Consider the following 17665-nt stretch of genomic DNA (forward strand, 5'->3'; position numbering starts at 1 on the left):
AGTTGAACCTTGATTTTTTTGTAGGACCTAAACTAAGTTCTTGTGTAGGTTCTTGGGTAAGACCGAGGTTGTTGGTTAGCCGATAGAAAACTGGTCCTTGTATAGGATTATAAAGGTTAGAGGTTAACCTGATTTAAAACCTCCCTTAGTGATATTCGGTACACTCATGGATTGAGTGCGTTCGCCAGGAGTGGAGTCAGGTAACCAAACCACTATACATGCTTGTGTTTGAGATTGTCATTTACACATCTGTTTAGTTATTCTTTTGTGATTGATGTTTAATCCTTATAAATGCATGATTAGATGAATGCTAGAATCAAATAGGTAGCACATCTTACACCCACATGTTTACTATAGTTTGTAAACTAATTACTTAACTTGCAAATCATTTTTAGCATATGTGATTGGACCTTCTAATGGCTTGGAAGCTTTAAATTGCCTTGCTTAGTTTAATTGTTAATTAGTTTAAGTCAGGCAATTAAGTTTTTAAAAGACATATTTAAATATCTCCTGATCAGCCCTCCTCTAGGACATAACCTTCATTCTTTAGCTCCACCAAACTTCTGCACATACAACTATGGTAAACCCATTACCCCACAAGTGAATTTTCAACATTTGCTAAAGAGAGGCATTTATAGACACCCTACCTCAGGCTGATAAGCTTATAGAGTTTGAATAGAGGGATGGACAATTAAACCCCATTCCTATACCCTAACCCTAACAGGCTAAACCTTAGCAACCCCAATCTTAACCAAACCACAATCCTAAAACATAACCCTAGAAGCCTAAACTCTAAGAAACTCAATCTGAAACCCTAAACTCAGGCCATCTAACGTAGTCAACCTAGTCAGCCTAACCCTAAGCCCCAGGAACAAAAAACCCTAGAGCCTGGAGTTAACTCACTCGGTGAGCCTACCCAAGCCGATAACCTATTCAACTCACATAGTCAAGCCCAAAACCAAGCCCGAATGCAAGCCCAATCGGAGAAATGGTCGAAACCTCAAATCACTAACCCTCACAACAGAGCCTTCACACGCTTAGAGGGCTACATGCCAAAACAAGGAGTCTAAATGGGGACCAACGACAACCAGGTTGCTGTTGGCCATGTGGCACTCCCCCTCTTTCAAGCAACATCCCTCAAGCATGTGGGTTGCTCCTTTTTCGAACCTTAAGTGTGCAGTTGATGTGCATTTACTCTCATGCCCATCTCCTTACCCAAAAATACCATTTTACGACGTCATCTAACCCATGAGATGATGTCATGTGGCAATCTTCAATCCCAGCGATTCAGCCACATTTTGGCCGTAGGATCACCAAGAATTACCAGAAAATCAGGGTTGGAGACTATAAATAGCCCCCTCCCCTTCTCATTTCAAGCATCCCTTCTCATTTCTGGAGACACACCAAGCGTCGGAGAGCCTTCTCATTTCAGAGAGCTCACCCATTAGCCTTAGCTTAACTATCCTTCCACCAATGAGAGTGAGAGTGAGAGAGCTCAGTCCTGGTCTAGCCTAGCCTACCCATAGTCCAAGCCTCCTGAGCCACCTAAGTTCAAATCTGAGTCACTCAATATAGCCTTACAACACTATTGTTTATCCTAATATCCAAACCTCTATCAGTTTCATCAAATCAGTGCATCAGCATCATAGTGCATTATATCGTTTTCATGCATATGACTATCGAGCGTATGCTGTTTGGCTTACTGATATAATTGGATCTTGCCCATCAGAAACCTTAGCCAGTTACCTGTCGTTTTCACATATACATTACATCCCATCGTTTTCATTGTATCTGACTGGCGGGCGTATGCTCTGAGACCATCCAATATAATTGTTGCAGGTCTACTAGAAACCTTAGTCGATTGACCATCGTTTTTCATAAGCATCCATATAGCATCAAGCATCCTTTGCACCCTTCACTTGATCATTTCAAATGTATGCTCTGCGGCTTGCTAATATAGTTGGATCCTATTAAATTCATTTAGTGGAACTAGTTCACTTTGTTCGGCAACCCGTCACTTTTTTCAACAATCTAATGGTTGGATTGGATTGCAACCTCGTCACTGTGTCTAGTGAATCCCGTCACCTTGTATTGCAACCTCGTCACTTTGTCTAATGAACCCCATCACTTTGCACTACAACCATGTCACTTTGTCTAGTGAACCCCGTCACTTTGTAATTTAACCTCGTCAATTCATTTAGTGGAATCATGTCACTTTATCTAGTGAACCCCGTCACTTTGTAATCTAACCTTGTCAATTCATTTAGTGGAACCAGGTCACTTTGTCCGGCAACCCGTCACTTTTTTCAACAATCTAATGGTTGGATTGGATTGCAACCTCGTCACTGTCTAGTGAACCCCGTCACCTTGTACTGCAACCTCGTCACTTTGCACTGCAACCATGTCACTTTGTCTAGTGAACCCCGTCACTTTGTAATGTAACCTCGTCAATTCATTTAGTAGAACCAGGTCACTTTGTCTAGTGAACCCTGTCACTTTGTAATTTAACCTCGTTAATTCATTTAGTGGAACCAGGTCACTTTGTCTAGTGAACTCCGTCACTTTGTAATGTAACATCGTCAATTCATTTAGTGGAACCGGGTCACTTTGTCCGGCAACCCATCACTTTTTTCAACAATCTAATGGTTAGATTGGATTGCAACCTCATCACTATGTCTGGTGAACCCCGTCACTTTGTCTAGTAAACCCCATCACTTTGTACTACAACCTCGTCAATTCATTTAGTGGAACCAGGTCACTTTGTTCGACAACCCGTCACTTTTTTCAACAATCTACCGGTTGCATTAGGCCCCAATAAAGTCAATGGTCGCGACCCATACAAATAAAATATTTAGATGAGAGACATCCACCCTTGAAATTTAAAGGACCCACCACGTTAAACCCCGTCACTTTGTCCAGCAACCTCGTCACTTCGTCTTACAAAGGGCTCTGATAAGGTTTTAATGGTGGGTGTTCATGTCACCATTGTTTCCTATGGTGTGGTCCACCTGAGATTTCGATTTGCTAAATTTTTGCGACATTGTCCTAAAATGGGATGGAAAAATGGATAGACGTCAGTGGATATACAACACATCATCAAGGTGGGCCCCACGGTAAGGGTAACACCCACATTATAATTTTCCATCTAAAAAAGCACTCTCTAAGTATTTTGGTTCCTAAAGGTACTATTTGGTAAAATCCAAATCCTAGAGGCATTTTGCCATAAAAATCCCATTTTTATTTTATATTCATACAATTTAAATAGGTGCTATTATTTAAATACTCTTATTTAATTAGTAATTAAATGTCGACTCTAGTTGAATCTTCGGGTCAACCCATCCTAGCTAGACATCTAATTGAATTGAGCTTCCGGCTTTTGAGCTATACCCAGAAGATCCACAGTACATAGCGGTTTCCTGTTTTGAACAAGTGGGGCTCACGAACCAGAGATCCATACCGTTGACATTATGGCCCCCCAGGTTGCTCCAGGCACTAAAACCTCACCTGGAAGTTTTTAGTTGCCAAAGCTCCCTTTTGTTGAATGGGCCATCATCCACTGGTGGGGCCCATAGAAAATGTCCCCCAGATGGGTTTTCCGTTTATGCAAGTTAGCTGATGAATTGCTAGCAAATGGATTAGCAACAAGGAATTCTACAAAGCAGTCTGAGACATGTTAACTGTGCACATTGCATATCTTCATTTTGAGCTGAATCATTGATTTGGTGGGCAATGAATCGACTGACCATAGATGTCTCATCTGTTTAGCCAAATAAAAATGGAGGGTTGATAGAATTTTTCAAGCATTCAAACATAAAAAGGAGTCCACATTTAATGGGCAAAACTGTAACAATCTAACTGTAAGATAATGATTCACTGCAATTTTTACCAGGTGATGGCCCACTGGATTAACAGTCACAAATGATCAAATGCATAGTCATGACCTTCACATATCAAGATGATCTCTAAAGACCTCAATGCAAGTCTGATCCTGGCTAGCTTGCAGTTGAAGGTCTTGTTTATGGTCCCTAGTACTCAAATCAATCTATTTACTTGCAAAATTGTGATTAAGCCTAATCCTGATTTTGGTGACACTGCAAGGAAAATGGGCTTTACCGGCGGTCAAAAACCGTCCATAAATGTCCCAAAAACTGCTGGTATAAGAACTATCGGCAGTAGGACACGTGCCGCTAAAAGGAGGCATCCCTGTATCTTTTACCGGAATCATTTACAATGTAAAAGAAAAAAAAAACAATTAAAAATTCTGCTAGGCTGAATCTTCTAGATCAGAAGACCTTTACGGGCTTAAATTAGAATTCAAACACAACCTGTAAATCATTTACAACCAGCCCCATTTATAAGCATCCTGAGAATGAAAGGTTACATAATGTACAGAAAATTTACAGATTGAGACATAGGGACAAGCAGGAGAAAAAAAAACAACGGATGTCAGCGACGCCCGAGGCCAGACTTCCCAAATGCACCCCAAGAACCAGGACCCATGCCATATAGAGGGCCTTTGTCAGCAGCACCTTGCCATGCATAGAGGTCAGCTAATAAAATAGTATGTACACTCATAATCTGAGTTACACTATCTAAAATTAAATTTTCGGTCATAAATATATCCTGCAAAAACAGCCATACCGAATGAAGTCCATATCGATCCCCATATAAAGCAGCAAAGCCCCCCTCTGGGCTACCACATTTCCATCCCTTGAAATCGCTGCAGAATTTGCCGAAGGTTTCCCCTCTCTTCTCTGTTGACTGGTTGACGGCGATAGCCTGAGATCTGATTGTCACATTCTCGCTGGATGGTGTGTGGACAAGTAATTGTTGTTATGTGGTGATTGATAACCAAGATCTAGGACACTCATTTGCAGGGCACACCAGCCTAGTTTTGGATCCATCAATGCCCTGGATCCCACGTGAATGTCTATGGCTGCTAGGTTGGCCCATGTGGCTATGTGTAGAGTGCTTATCAAGAGATGGAGATTTACAAACGGATCTCCAGCCCTTTTCAAAGCTAACTTCATCGGCTTGCAAACAGGACCAATTTCATTTTATTTAAGCACTTGTTTGGTACCCAGAAAGAGGCCCAAAAAGTTAGCAGGAACAAAAAAAAAAACTGAGGACTGTCTATCTCATCTTGGGTATCTATCAGGACCGTTAATATGGTATTGATCTTCCATCAGATTAATCTGTGAGCCCTTGCCAAGGTCTAGATATGCAATTTGGAGTGTTGGGTGTTTGACAAGACCCTCAGATGAGCCTGATTTGGGTTTGATTTGCAATCTGATGGTCTCTGTGCCAATTGACCAGCAATGGGACCACTTTTATCCCATTAGATGATCAGACTGTCCTGAATCAATTATTCACATCAACGGATAATTTTTGAACGGCAACCATCTATTATCTGAAACAACTGTTGGAATTTTAAGATAGTAGCCATGTGTAGTTCCAACAGCAAGTTGTATTGAATCATCAGATCTACGCTGCCATAGCAGGGTAGTGACATCTTGATAACTCAATCAGGTTGGCCCAAAAATAGACTGGTCAAGTCATCAAGTTTTTCTACTGTCCATTGTTTCCATTCATGTGGGAAACCCGATTAGTTGAAAAAGATTTTCCCACACTCATTTGCAGGGCATACCAGCCTAGTTTTGGATCCATCAGTCCCATGGGTCCATGGCTGCCAGGTTGGCATATGTTGTTGCATGCAGACTGCATTTGGTGTTTTGCAAACTGCAGCAGTAGCTACGGTCACAATGTAGGAAAAAGGGGCAATTGAAAACTTAAAGTGAAGATTATCCTTTTGTTCAGATCGAAGATGAGTCATTTAGGTTTCAAACTAACAACATATTTTGGACCACATGCGAGAAATCAAGAAACAGAGATTTAGAACAGATCTCACATATTTTGGACATAGTATACAGTTGCTCCAGGAATTGTCTGCAAAATGCAATGGAAAACAACAATAAGAAGCCAGTTTAGCAAGTTCAAATATTCTATTAAATAATCGCATTCATACGCACTCACTTAGCTTTGTATCTAAAATGAGATTTTTGCTTAGTACAGAAGCAAATGTGTGTGGGATATCCAAGCAGTGCATCTGGTGGGCCACATACGTATGTTGACTGTGTGAACAGCTTGAGGGCCAATTTGATCATTTCAAGGGTATTTTTCAGCTAAATCACTTTGGACATTTTGTGTGTCATCCTATGCCAATAAAACCAAGTTAATGGGTAGATCCATAAATGTTTTTATCTATATAAGCAAGAAGCAAACAGTTCACAGTTATGTCATAAATCCAAAGTGAGGTGATCAATGAACAGATTTTACATCATACACACATACCCCAATTGGCAAAAGTGATGGAATGGATGAGATGTGGGAGGGCATTGTGGATAATCACTTGAATGCCGGAACTCATCCTTCCAAACCGAGAAAGCCATAGAAAAGTGGAGGGCTTTGGTTGCATAGATGCACCGTGCACGGCGATGCCTAAGATCAACACATTTTCAGGAACCAATATAAATGTGAAATGCAGGAATATAAGGCAATGCAGAGGCCATATCTCACCTGAGTTAACTGCTGACCTGCTTGGGATTATGACAAGGCAACATCCCTACAAACAGGAGAACTTCTGGCAAGAATATCAAGAGACCTTGGTGTAATGCCCAAGCTATCAAACTTTCATTCACAATATTTAGAACATGTCAGGTGTCATGATGGCTTGGAAGAAAAATAGCTTGACTGAAGTATTATAATTGGGGACTGATCAGGAATTGCCTGGGTGATTCTTTGTTTAGCAGTCTGTTAGGTATAGGCAACTCTAAGCGGTGGCTTTACTGCAAGCAAATTAAATTAGCGCTCAGCCATAACTTCAATAGGATCATTATTGAAGGGATTCCAATAATGCCATTGGCTGGGCAAAATCGAGAGATGCCTGTGGGAGCTTGCTGATTTTATTGAGGTGCAAAGACTCCCCAGTTGGCATTGTTTCCAGCACTGGCCACAGTGGAAGGGATTCATATTGGTGTCGATGCAAAGCCCATTGCAGCATTGCCAAGTGAAAGGGCACCTAATGCCGCATAGCCCGCAATTGTTGATATTGGAGCTCACCTCGACACACCGGTTCTTACAGCACATCCTCTTTACGAAGGGTGCTGGTGGGAACTGATTCACCCCACCTTTTACTCCTCGGTTACAAATCCACGGCTGCTTCCAGCACCCGGTAACAGCTCGTGGGTCCGACACCTTCTTCAGCCATGCAGATGATGATGGTGTGCCAGCAGCTGGACTTGGACTTGAGATGATTAGTAGTATTAGTGATAGTAGCATCAAAATACTACTAGTAGTAGCAGTACGAGCGTTGAAAGAACATGGCACTCTCTCTCTCTCTCTCTCTCTCTCTCTCTCTCTCTCTCTCTCTCTCTCTCTCTCCTGGTTGTGATTGTGAGAAAAGAAGGGTGAGAGGCACATGAGAAGAGTGACAGAAGTGGTGGTTGTATTATGTAAGGAGAAGATGTCCGTTATTTTCCTATTCTACACAGAAGGTTGCAGAGTAAAGGGCGAGAAATCATGTTTTTCTTCCATTGCAAAGGTTGCTTCGGACGCGAATCACGTGTAACATCCGTTGTGGTGCAATTACGATCGACGTGAGGGCTGGCTTCCTTTTTCTTTCTACTTTATTAGCTTTTTAGACTTATCTTCTTGAGTCCGGATCCTGTTTCTGGGAGGCAGAGAGTCTCTGCCTCCCGCAACCTCATTGGTCCACCTGTACAGACTGCCACGTAGGCAGTATTTATTTAAAAATAAAAAATAAAATTTCCGTCTTCAGAGCTTCCTAATGGCAATGGCAGCCACTAACGGTGCCTTCCATTTTTCGTTCTCTGGAGATTTTTACAAGAGATTTCTTCTCCTGTCTATGGATTCTAATTTCAAATTCCTTCCTTTTACAGATCGATTCGATCAAAGCTCCCGCCGGAAGAACAATCCCCTTTTTTCTTTTTCTTTTGACAATCGAAGGCCCCTCCTTCCCCAATCTCTCTCAATCTCTTTCGCCCATTTTTCATCGTTCGATTCACGACAGGTTGCCCGCCGATAGTCGATTTCGGCCCATTGAAGTCTATTTCGTCCATTCATCCATCGAAGATTCACCCCATCTCACAGGTATTTTATATATTATTGGAGTAAAGAAATTTGACCAAAATAATGCACCTTTGTAATTTTTTGCATTGGATATACCTAGCTAGATATTAATCCTACTCAAAGTTATGTTGATGTTGCTGATTACTTGGGGCAACTGGTGGTGGTGGGTGATGCAGTTTATGTAGGAATTTAACTAACTTCTTGATTGATTTTGATCTTCGAACACAGAGTCATCTTAGGATATGTCCCCAAGAATTCCAACTACCCAAATATTAGCAATTGCGGTAATTTTCCAATAAAATCTGTACATAAATTTCAATTCCAGCAACTATGATTAGTTTCCAACAGTGCAAACACAATTTTCAGCCACCAAAATTGGATTTCCAGCAATTAGATATAAAATCCAGCTCACAATCAACCATAAATCCAAATGACCGGAGTGAATTGCAGCACCTATTGCTAGATTCTAACAATCAAAATTCTATAGGAAAATCCACAACTGGCCCATATGCACAAATATGCCATGAAGAGAACGCTTCAATTTTAATTGGCATTTTAGAATAAATCCCCCCAAAACAAAATGTGCCTCACTGTTAGCTCTCCAGCCTGGGCAAAGGAGGGTCGATGTCAGTTATGCAGCCAATCGCCCAACCTCTGCCAGGCAATCATGAGAAAATTGACCCTGAATCAATGATAATGACACCATGTTTAGCTGTCCAAAGATAAAACATAACAAATCTTCAATCTTCATGTTGGGTATTTCCTACTTACCCTTCCTAATGATCTTACCATAGTGGCATATGATTAATATGCAGAATACTACAAATCTTCATGTTGGATTCATGGAATGATTAATATGCAGAATACTACAAATTACGCAGCATTCCAACATCCTGTGGCAGGTTGTAGTAGTAGTTCAATAATTGGAAAAGAAGGACAACAACCCTCGTGACATATGAATGTTCTAAGACAAATTTATTATATAAATTACATTGATTTTCTACTCCTACTATCACAAATGTTTGCTTGTACATACAGCAGATTACAAATTTTAGGCACATTTGTTCTTCTCGTTATTTGTTTTAGGTGGCTGTTACTTCGTCCTTAAATTTGTAGTTTTTGTGGATGGTATGCATTTTTTCCGTAAATGACTTGTTCAAAAATTAGATGATTAAACTATGGGTGCTTTACTCCTTTTGTTATTTATTTTAGGTGGTTATTAGTTTTTCATGAATCTCGTGCTCATGCTGTTGTAGATAGTGTTATTGTAGCTGGTTTTTTCTTCTTAGATGGCTATGTGGGTGTTGTAAGGCTAGTTAATGGTATGATTTTGGAATTTACTTATTTCTATATTTTAGGTGGGTATTTGCTTCTTTCATGAAATTTGTGCTTGGAATGGAAGTACATGGTGGAATATCAGAATATTCTGGCATTTTTATTCTTCATTGGTTAATTTATCTAGGTGAATTGTAGCTAGGAAAACTATATTCTTGCTTCAGGAATGAGCGATTGAATATTATATGTTTTGTTGTTGTTATTATTATTTTATTTTATTTGTTAAATTTGAGATGGGTTGTTTCCCACCTTTGAAACATCTTTTGCGCATATCAGAAGCATTTTCTTTGTGTATATTTTATAAATGGTTGGAATTGCATTATTGAGTACTCTAATTAGTAGAATGCTATTGTCATATCAACATTGGATGATGGCATTGATAAGAAGTTTGTTATTTCTTTGGGATGGTTCCATTCTCACTGTAGATTTTTACTCCCTTCATGACTGATTCTCATTTTTCTAGAATGTAAAATTCTTCGTATTTTTATGTACGCCATCTAATTCATGTTTGAATAGTTTTCCCAGTGAACCCATCTAAAATGTTGGTTACCTCTGCTGATTCGAAATCTGTCTTTAATGGTGTTGATCTCATTCACAAATTTAGATGGGTGTGTGTGTGTGTGAAAAACAAAGGATGTACAACCATTTGGGTGGGCTCCATGAAAAAACAACAGATTGTATAATTTCAAGCAGGCCCTGCCAAAGCAGTTGCAACCACTCTTCATCTCCCCACCTTTAGGACTCCTAACAAACAAAATCAACTCCCAAACACACAAACAACAGTGGGCAGTAGAACTTCTCTATACATAGCAGAGTAGGAAGCAAATCTAAGAGCTTCTCTCTCTTTCTTTAGGCATTCAATGTCAACAAAACACACTAGTTTGGAATCAAGCCGCACACAATATGCCTGTGGGAACTTCAATAGGCTCGATATGTAAGAACACTAGTTTATGAAAGACTCCTAAACAAACAAGAACAATATCTTCACATGGATTCCTTCTAATGTACCAACATGATCTACTACCCAGTTAAACTTTGAATGTATGAAGTTTAAGTCCTGACAAATTCAACTAGACAATTCAGCAATAAAATTCAGATGTTAACTGAGTAGTGTAATAAAACATATAAAGTAGACGTTAAAAATGCAACTTCACACATCCTTCTTGTTAATGTTTTGAAGCAGGAGGAATTTTCCATGACAATGTTGGTGTGGTGCTTGCAGATTATCATGAACAGATTGATGTCTAACAATTTTCTTTTAAGCAACAACAGCATTCAAAACTAGAATGCCCTCTCTCGTATTGGGGTCAAATAAAGATAGAAGTACATTTTTTCAACAACCAATTCACATGTAGACAACCAATTCTTCAATGGCTATCGCCTTGAAAAAAAAAACAAAAAAACAAAGGATATTGAATGGACGAAAAAATATATAAAATAAATAAATATCGGTGAGATGGAGTGAATCTTCGATGGATGAATGGACGAAATAGACTTCAATGGGCTGACATCGGCTATCGGCGAACAATGAAAAATGGGCGAGAGAGATTGGGGAAGGAGGGGCCTCCGATCGTAAAAAGAAAAAGGGGGATTTTTCTTCCGGCAGTAGCTTTGATCGAATGAAAGAATTTGAAATTAGAATCACAGACGGGAGAAGAAATGTCTTGTAAAAATCTCTGGAGAACGAAAATGGAAAGCACCGTTAGTGGCTGCCATTGCCGCTAGGAAGCTCTGAAGACGGAAATTTTATTTTTTATTTTTAAATAAAAACTCCTACGTGGCAGTCTGTACAGGTGGACCAATGAGGTTGCGGGAGGCAGAGACTCTCTGCCTCCCGGAAACAGAGGATCCGGACTCAAGAAAATAAGCCTAAAAGGCTAATAAAGTAGAAAAAAAAAGGAGGCCAGCCCTCACGTCGATCGTGATTGCACCACAGCTGATGTTACACGCGATTCCCGTCCGAAGCAACCTTTGCAATGGAAGAAAAACATGATTTCTCGCCCTTTACTCCGCAACCTTCTGCGTAGAATAGGAAAATAACGGACATCTTCTCCTTACATAATACAACCACCACTTCTGTCACTCTTCTCATGTGCCTCTCACCCTTCTCTTCTCACAATCACAACCAGGAGAGAGAGAGAGAGAGAGAGAGAGAGAGGGAGAGAGAAAATGCCATGTTCTTTCAACGCTCGTACTGCTACTACTAGTAGTATTTTGATGCTACTATCACTAATACTACTAATCATCTCAAATCCAAGTCCAGTTGCTGGCACACCATCATCATCTGCATGGCTGAAGAAGGTGTCGGACCCACGAGCTGTTACCGGGTGCTGGAAGCAGCCGTGGATTTGTAACCGAGGAGTAAAAGGTGAGGTGAATCAGTTCCCACCAGCACCCTTCGTAAAGAGGATGTGCTGTAAGAACCGGTGCGTCGAGGTGAGCTCCGATATCAACAATTGCGGTCTATGCGGCATTAGGTGCCCTTTCACTTGGCAATGCTGCAATGGGCTTTGCATCGACACCAATATAAATCCCTTCCACTGTGGCCAGTGCTGGAAACGATGCCAACTGGGGAGTCTTTGCTTCTATGGCATGTGCGGCTACGCTCAGCCACTCCCTCCATTTCCATTCCCTTTCCCTCCAAAGCTTCCGAAGCCTCCGAAGCCATACCCGCCACACTTTCCCTTCCCTCCAAAGCCTCCAAAGCCCTTCCCTCCCCCAATGGCTTGACTCTCTCCCCTTCCTCCTTCCTCCCTCCCTCCTCTCTCTAGCTTCTAGTACCCACTGTCATATTAGTTTATATGAGGCTTATTAGACCTCTCACAAGCTCGTGCATGAGCTATCTAGCACGTGTATTGGAAATACGGGCTGGCTCACTCTTCGGACGGGCCACACAAACCCGTTGAATGGGGACCACCGGCAAGCTTTTCAAAACTTTGTTCTGTAAGCCACCTGGCGTGGGAACCGGCCTGATTTGGTCCAGGTTACCTTCACGGCATGGCCCACCTTATAGACGTCTTGGACCAATTTGGCATATATGTACCGGATGTAACAATAAAGATGCATGTTGGGCTGCAAGCCTCAGGTTGTACTAGCTAACTTGTTTACATGCGCTATATTCATCTTGGTTATTGCATTCTCTTAGGCCACTTCGATTTTGTGGGAACAGGGAAATACCTTTGAAAAAGGTCATTATTTCTTTTCCCCTTGTTTAAAATTTCAAATGCATTTCCATCTCGAAAATTGGTCCGAAAAAGCTCCAGCTTATGGATGTGCCAGTATTGGGTAGAGTTCCCAATTTCTTTTTGAGTACCCAACTGGTGCACATACACATCAGAGCTAGTTGTTAAATGGAACCTTGTGGCCTGTGAACAGAATCTCCATGTCTAGCGAATGACTTTCTCCATAGAATTGGCTGTCAAACTCTCATAGTAACCTCAAAAGAACAAAGGAATTGAGGAAAGAACAAACTCCCTCTCATTTCAAGCCAATCCAAATAAGCATATATTATTCATTGTTAAAGTTGTGCTAAGATAACCTAGCAAACAGTGGGGGCAGGGGGAAGGCTTTTGTAGTTTACGCTTGAAGGAGAAGGCTTGCATTGGAGCTCTATATCCATACCAAAACCAGAAAACTCATTTCTCAAAACAGGAAATATCTCCTTACGCTTGAAGGAGAAGGCTTCCAAGGCTTCCATCCTCTCTTCACTCCAAAAACCTTTCGACTCTCTTCTCACTGTCAAAGATAATATACCAAAACCACCATAGCCCAAAAGCCAGCGATTTCCACATTAAATTCCATACACAACCAACATAAACACAAAAGTAAAAGCCCATATGAGAAACAACTGCAACACAACAAGAAAACCTCCCACCTGAAATTCTCACCCCAGAACCACCATTTTCACGAGAACTGAAGCAAAAAAAATCAGCTTTGTAGCTTCTTCATTCAAAAGCTCAATATAAAAAAAACTACTCGGCAAAAACTCAGCTGGCGAAAAGAAAAAAGAAAAAAGAAAAAAAAAAAGACTGAAATTCCACTGTTGGGGCCCCTCCTTCCCTAATCTCTCTCAATCTCTTCTCGTCTGTGGATTCCAATTTCAAATTCCTTCTTGATTCGATCAAAGCCCCCGCCGGAAGAAAAATCCCCTTTTTCCTTTTCTTTTGATGATCGGAGGCCCCTCCTTCCCCAATCTCTCTCAATCTCTTTCGCCCATTTTTCATCATTCGATTCACGACAGGTGTTGAGGGTCAAATATTACATATCAGACCCCAGTTATTGCCTGATTTTTCGTACATGATAATGCTTAATGTCATATTTTAATTGTGTTTTTATTGCAGGATGTAATCAGGAGCGTGGACTGAAAAATAGTACTAAAAGCGTGGATTTGATACTCTGAAGTTACCAGAGCAAGGGACGCACTCTAGAGAACCAAGAATGAAGAATTTACATGGCAGGGATCCGAGGAAATCAAGCCATTCACATGAAAGAGGCCCAAAATTGGTGAAGAATGCAAGATCACATAGTTCCCGCCATCTGATTGGCTCAAACTTCATACATGGCCTGAGGGCCATAAATTAACCGTACATATCAAATTTCAGCCCTCGGATCACTATGGAAGTGGCTCAACAGTAGATCAGCCCATAAACCATCGATTTTGGGCCCACCTGATCTCTGGATATACCTCAATTTCGGTATCAACCCCTTAATTTAAATGAAAAAGAGGATGGACGGATCAGAGTTCTCACATGCATCAAGATGGGACCCACCGTGCGTACAAAGGGAAAAGTCCAACTTGCGTTTGACAGCAAGTTCCGCCCGCAACAGAGTCTGACTCTGTTTACAACAGACGAACGAGCGGTCCGTCCGTCATCTCAGTGTGGGCCACCAACAGGATGATCTGGACCGTCCATTTGTTTCAAAAGGTCAAATGGACGGTCTATTTCGGCCCATTGAAGTCTATTTCGTCCATTCATCCATCGAAGATTCACCCCATGTCACAGGTATTTTATATATTATTTAAGCAAAGAAATCTAACCAAAATAATGCACCTTTGTAATTTTTTGCATTGGATATACCTAGCTAGATATTAATCCTACTCAAAGTTATGTTAATGTTGCTGATTACTTAGGGCAACTGGTTGGTGATGCAGTTTATGTAGGAATTTAACTAACTTCTTGATTGATTTTGATCTTCGAACATAGAGTCATCTAAGGATATGTCCCCAACAATTCCAACTGCCCAAATATTAGCAATTGCGGTAATTTTCCAATAAAATCTGTACATAGATTTCAATTCCAGCAACTATGATTAGTTTCCAACAGTGCAAACACAATTTTCAGCCACCAAAATTGGATTTCCAGCAATTAGATATAAAATCCAGCTCACAATCAACCATAAATCCAAATGACCAAAGTGAATTGCAGCACCTATTGCTAGATTCTAACAATCAAAATTCTATAGGAAAATCCACAACTGGCCCATATGCACAAATATGCCATGAAGAGAACGCTTCAATTTTAATTGGCATTTTAGAATAAATCCCCCCAAAACAAAATGTGCCTCACTATTAGCTCTCCAGCCTGGGCAAAGGAGGGTCGATGTCAGTTATGCAGCCAATCGCCCAACCTCTGCAGGGAAATCATGAGAAAGTTGACCCTGAATCAATGATAATGACACCATGTTTAGCTGTCCAAAGATAAAATATAACAAATCTTCAATCTTCACGTTGGGTATTTCCTACTTACCCTTCCTAATGATCTTACCATAGTGGCATATGATTAATATGCAGAATACTACAAATCTTCATGTTGGATTCATGGAATGATTAATATGCAGAATAATACAAATTACGCGGCATTCCAACATCCTGTGGCAGGTTGTAGTAGTAGTTCAATAATTAGAAAAGAAGGACAACAACCCTCGTGACATATGAATGTTCTAAGATAAATTTATTATCTAAATGACATTGATTTTCATCTCCTACTATCACAAATGTTTGCTTGTTCATACAGTAGATTACAAATTTTGGGCACATTTGTTCTTCTCGTTATTTGTTTTAGGTCGATGTTACTTTTTCCTTAAATTTGTAGTTTTTGTGGATGATATGCATTTTTTCCGTAAATGACTTGTTCAAAAATTAGATGATTAAACTATGGGTGCTTTACTCTTTTTGTTATTTATTTTAGGTGGTTATTAGTTTTTCATGAATCTCGTGCTCATGCTGTTGTAGATAGTGTTATTGTAGCCAGTTTTTTCTTCTTAGATGGCTATGTGGGTGTTGTAAGGCTAGTTAATGGTATGATTTTGGAATTTACTTATTTCTATATTTTAGGTGGGTATTTGCTTCTTTCATGAAATTTGTGCTTGGAATGGAAGTACATGGTGGAATATCAGAATATTCTGGTATTTTTATTCTTCATTGGTTAATTCATCTAGGTGAATTGTAGCTAGGAAAACTATATTCTTGCTTCAGGAATGAGCGATTGAATATTATATGTTTTGTTGTTATTATTATTATTATTTTATTTTATTTGTTAAATTTGAGATGGGTTGTTTCTCACCTTTGAAACATCTTTTGCGCATATCAGAAGCATTTTCTTTGTGTATATTTTATAAATGGTTGGAATTGCATTATTGAGTACTCTAATTAGTAGAATGCTATTGTCATATCAACATTGGATGATAGAATTGATAAGAAGTTTGTTATTTCTTTGGGATGGTTCCATTCTCACTGTAGATTTTTACCCCCTTCATGACTGATTCTCATTTTTCTAGAATGTAAAATTCTTCGTATTTTTATGTACGCCATCTAATTCATGTTTGAATAGTTTTCCCAGTGAACCCATCTGAAGTGTTGGTTACCTCTGCTGATTCTGAAATCTGTCTTTAATAGTGTTGATCTCATTCACAAATTTAGATGGGTGTGTGTGTGTGTGTGTGAAAAACAAAGGATGTACAACCATTTGGGTGGGCTCCATGAAAAAACAACAGATTGTATAATTTCAAGCAGGCCCTGCCAAACCAGTTGCAACCACTCTTCATCTCCCCACCTTTAGGACTCCTGACAAACAAAATCAACTCCCAAACACACAAACAACAGTGGGCAGTAGAGCTTCTCTCTACATAGTAGAGTAGGAAGCAAATCTAAGAGCTTCTCTCTCTTTCTTTAGGCATTCAATGTCAACAAAACACACTAGTTTGGAATCAAGCCGCACACAATATGCCTGTGGGAACTTCAATAGGCTCGGTGTGTAAGAACACTAGTTTATGAAAGACTCCTAAACAAACAAGAACAATATCTTCACATGGATTCCTTCTAATGTACCAACATGATCTACTACTCAGTTAAACTTTGAATGTATGAAGTTTAAGTCCTGACAAATTCAACTAGACAATTCAGGAATAAAACTCAGATGTTAACTAAGTAGTGTAATAAAACATATAAAGTAGACGTTAAAAAATGCAACTTCACACATCCTTCTTGTTACTGTTTTGAAGCATTAGGAATTTTCCATGACAATGTTGGTGTGGTGCTTGCAGATTATCATGAACAGATTGATGTCTAACAATTTTCTTTCAAGCAACAACAGCATTCAAAACTAGAATGCCCTCTCTCGTATTGGGGTCAAATAAAGATAGAAGTCCATTTTTTCAACAACCAATTCAGATGTAGACAACCAATTCTTCAATGGCTATGGCCTTGAAAACAAAAAACAAAAAAACAAAGGATATTAAATGGACGAAAAAATATATAAAATAAATAAATACCGGTGAGATGGAGTGAATCTTCGATGGATGAATGGACGAAATAGACTTCAATGGGCTGACATCGGCTATCGGCGGGGCAGCCTGTCCTGAATCGAACGATGAAAAATGGGCGAGAGAGATTGGGGAAGGAGGGGCCTCCGATCGTAAAAAGAAAAAGGGGGATTTTTCTTCCGGCGGTAGCTTTGATCGAATGAAAGAATTTGAAATTAGAATCACAGACGGGAGAAGAAATGTCTTGTAAAAATCTCTGGAGAACGAAAATGGAAAGCACCGTTAGTGGCTGCCGTTGCCGTTAGGAAGCTCTGAAGATGGAAATTTTATTTTTTATTTTTAAATAAAAACTCCTACGTGGCAGTCTGTACAGGTGGACCAATGAGGTTGCGGGAGGCAGAGACTCTCTGCCTCCCGGAAA

General features: G+C 40.0%; 1 protein-coding gene across 4 annotated transcripts in view; it reads right to left on the reverse strand.

Annotated features, from left to right (window-relative positions):
• The window catches only part of LOC131220848 (uncharacterized), a 68676-nt gene extending 51036 nt beyond the window's left edge, over positions 1–17640 (reverse strand). Inside the window, exons 1-4 of one of the 4 annotated variants that reach the window (XM_058215693.1) lie at positions 6577–7117; positions 6352–6498; positions 5909–5946; positions 4242–4804 (exon numbers count right to left, since the gene is read on the reverse strand). In XM_058215693.1, coding sequence (XP_058071676.1) covers positions 4447–4804; positions 5909–5946; positions 6352–6396 — 441 coding nt within the window. In that variant the 5' untranslated portion in view covers positions 6397–6498; positions 6577–7117 and the 3' untranslated portion in view covers positions 4242–4446. Of the gene's footprint in view, positions 1–4241; positions 5947–6351; positions 7118–17253 lie in introns of those variants that run through there. The other 3 variants (XM_058215695.1, XM_058215694.1, XR_009158864.1) reach the window with 3 other exon arrangements.
• Positions 17641–17665: the final 25 nt, after the last annotated feature.

Source organism: Magnolia sinica, chromosome 12, assembly GCF_029962835.1.
Source record: "Magnolia sinica isolate HGM2019 chromosome 12, MsV1, whole genome shotgun sequence".
Taxonomy (NCBI): Eukaryota; Viridiplantae; Streptophyta; class Magnoliopsida; order Magnoliales; family Magnoliaceae; genus Magnolia; species Magnolia sinica.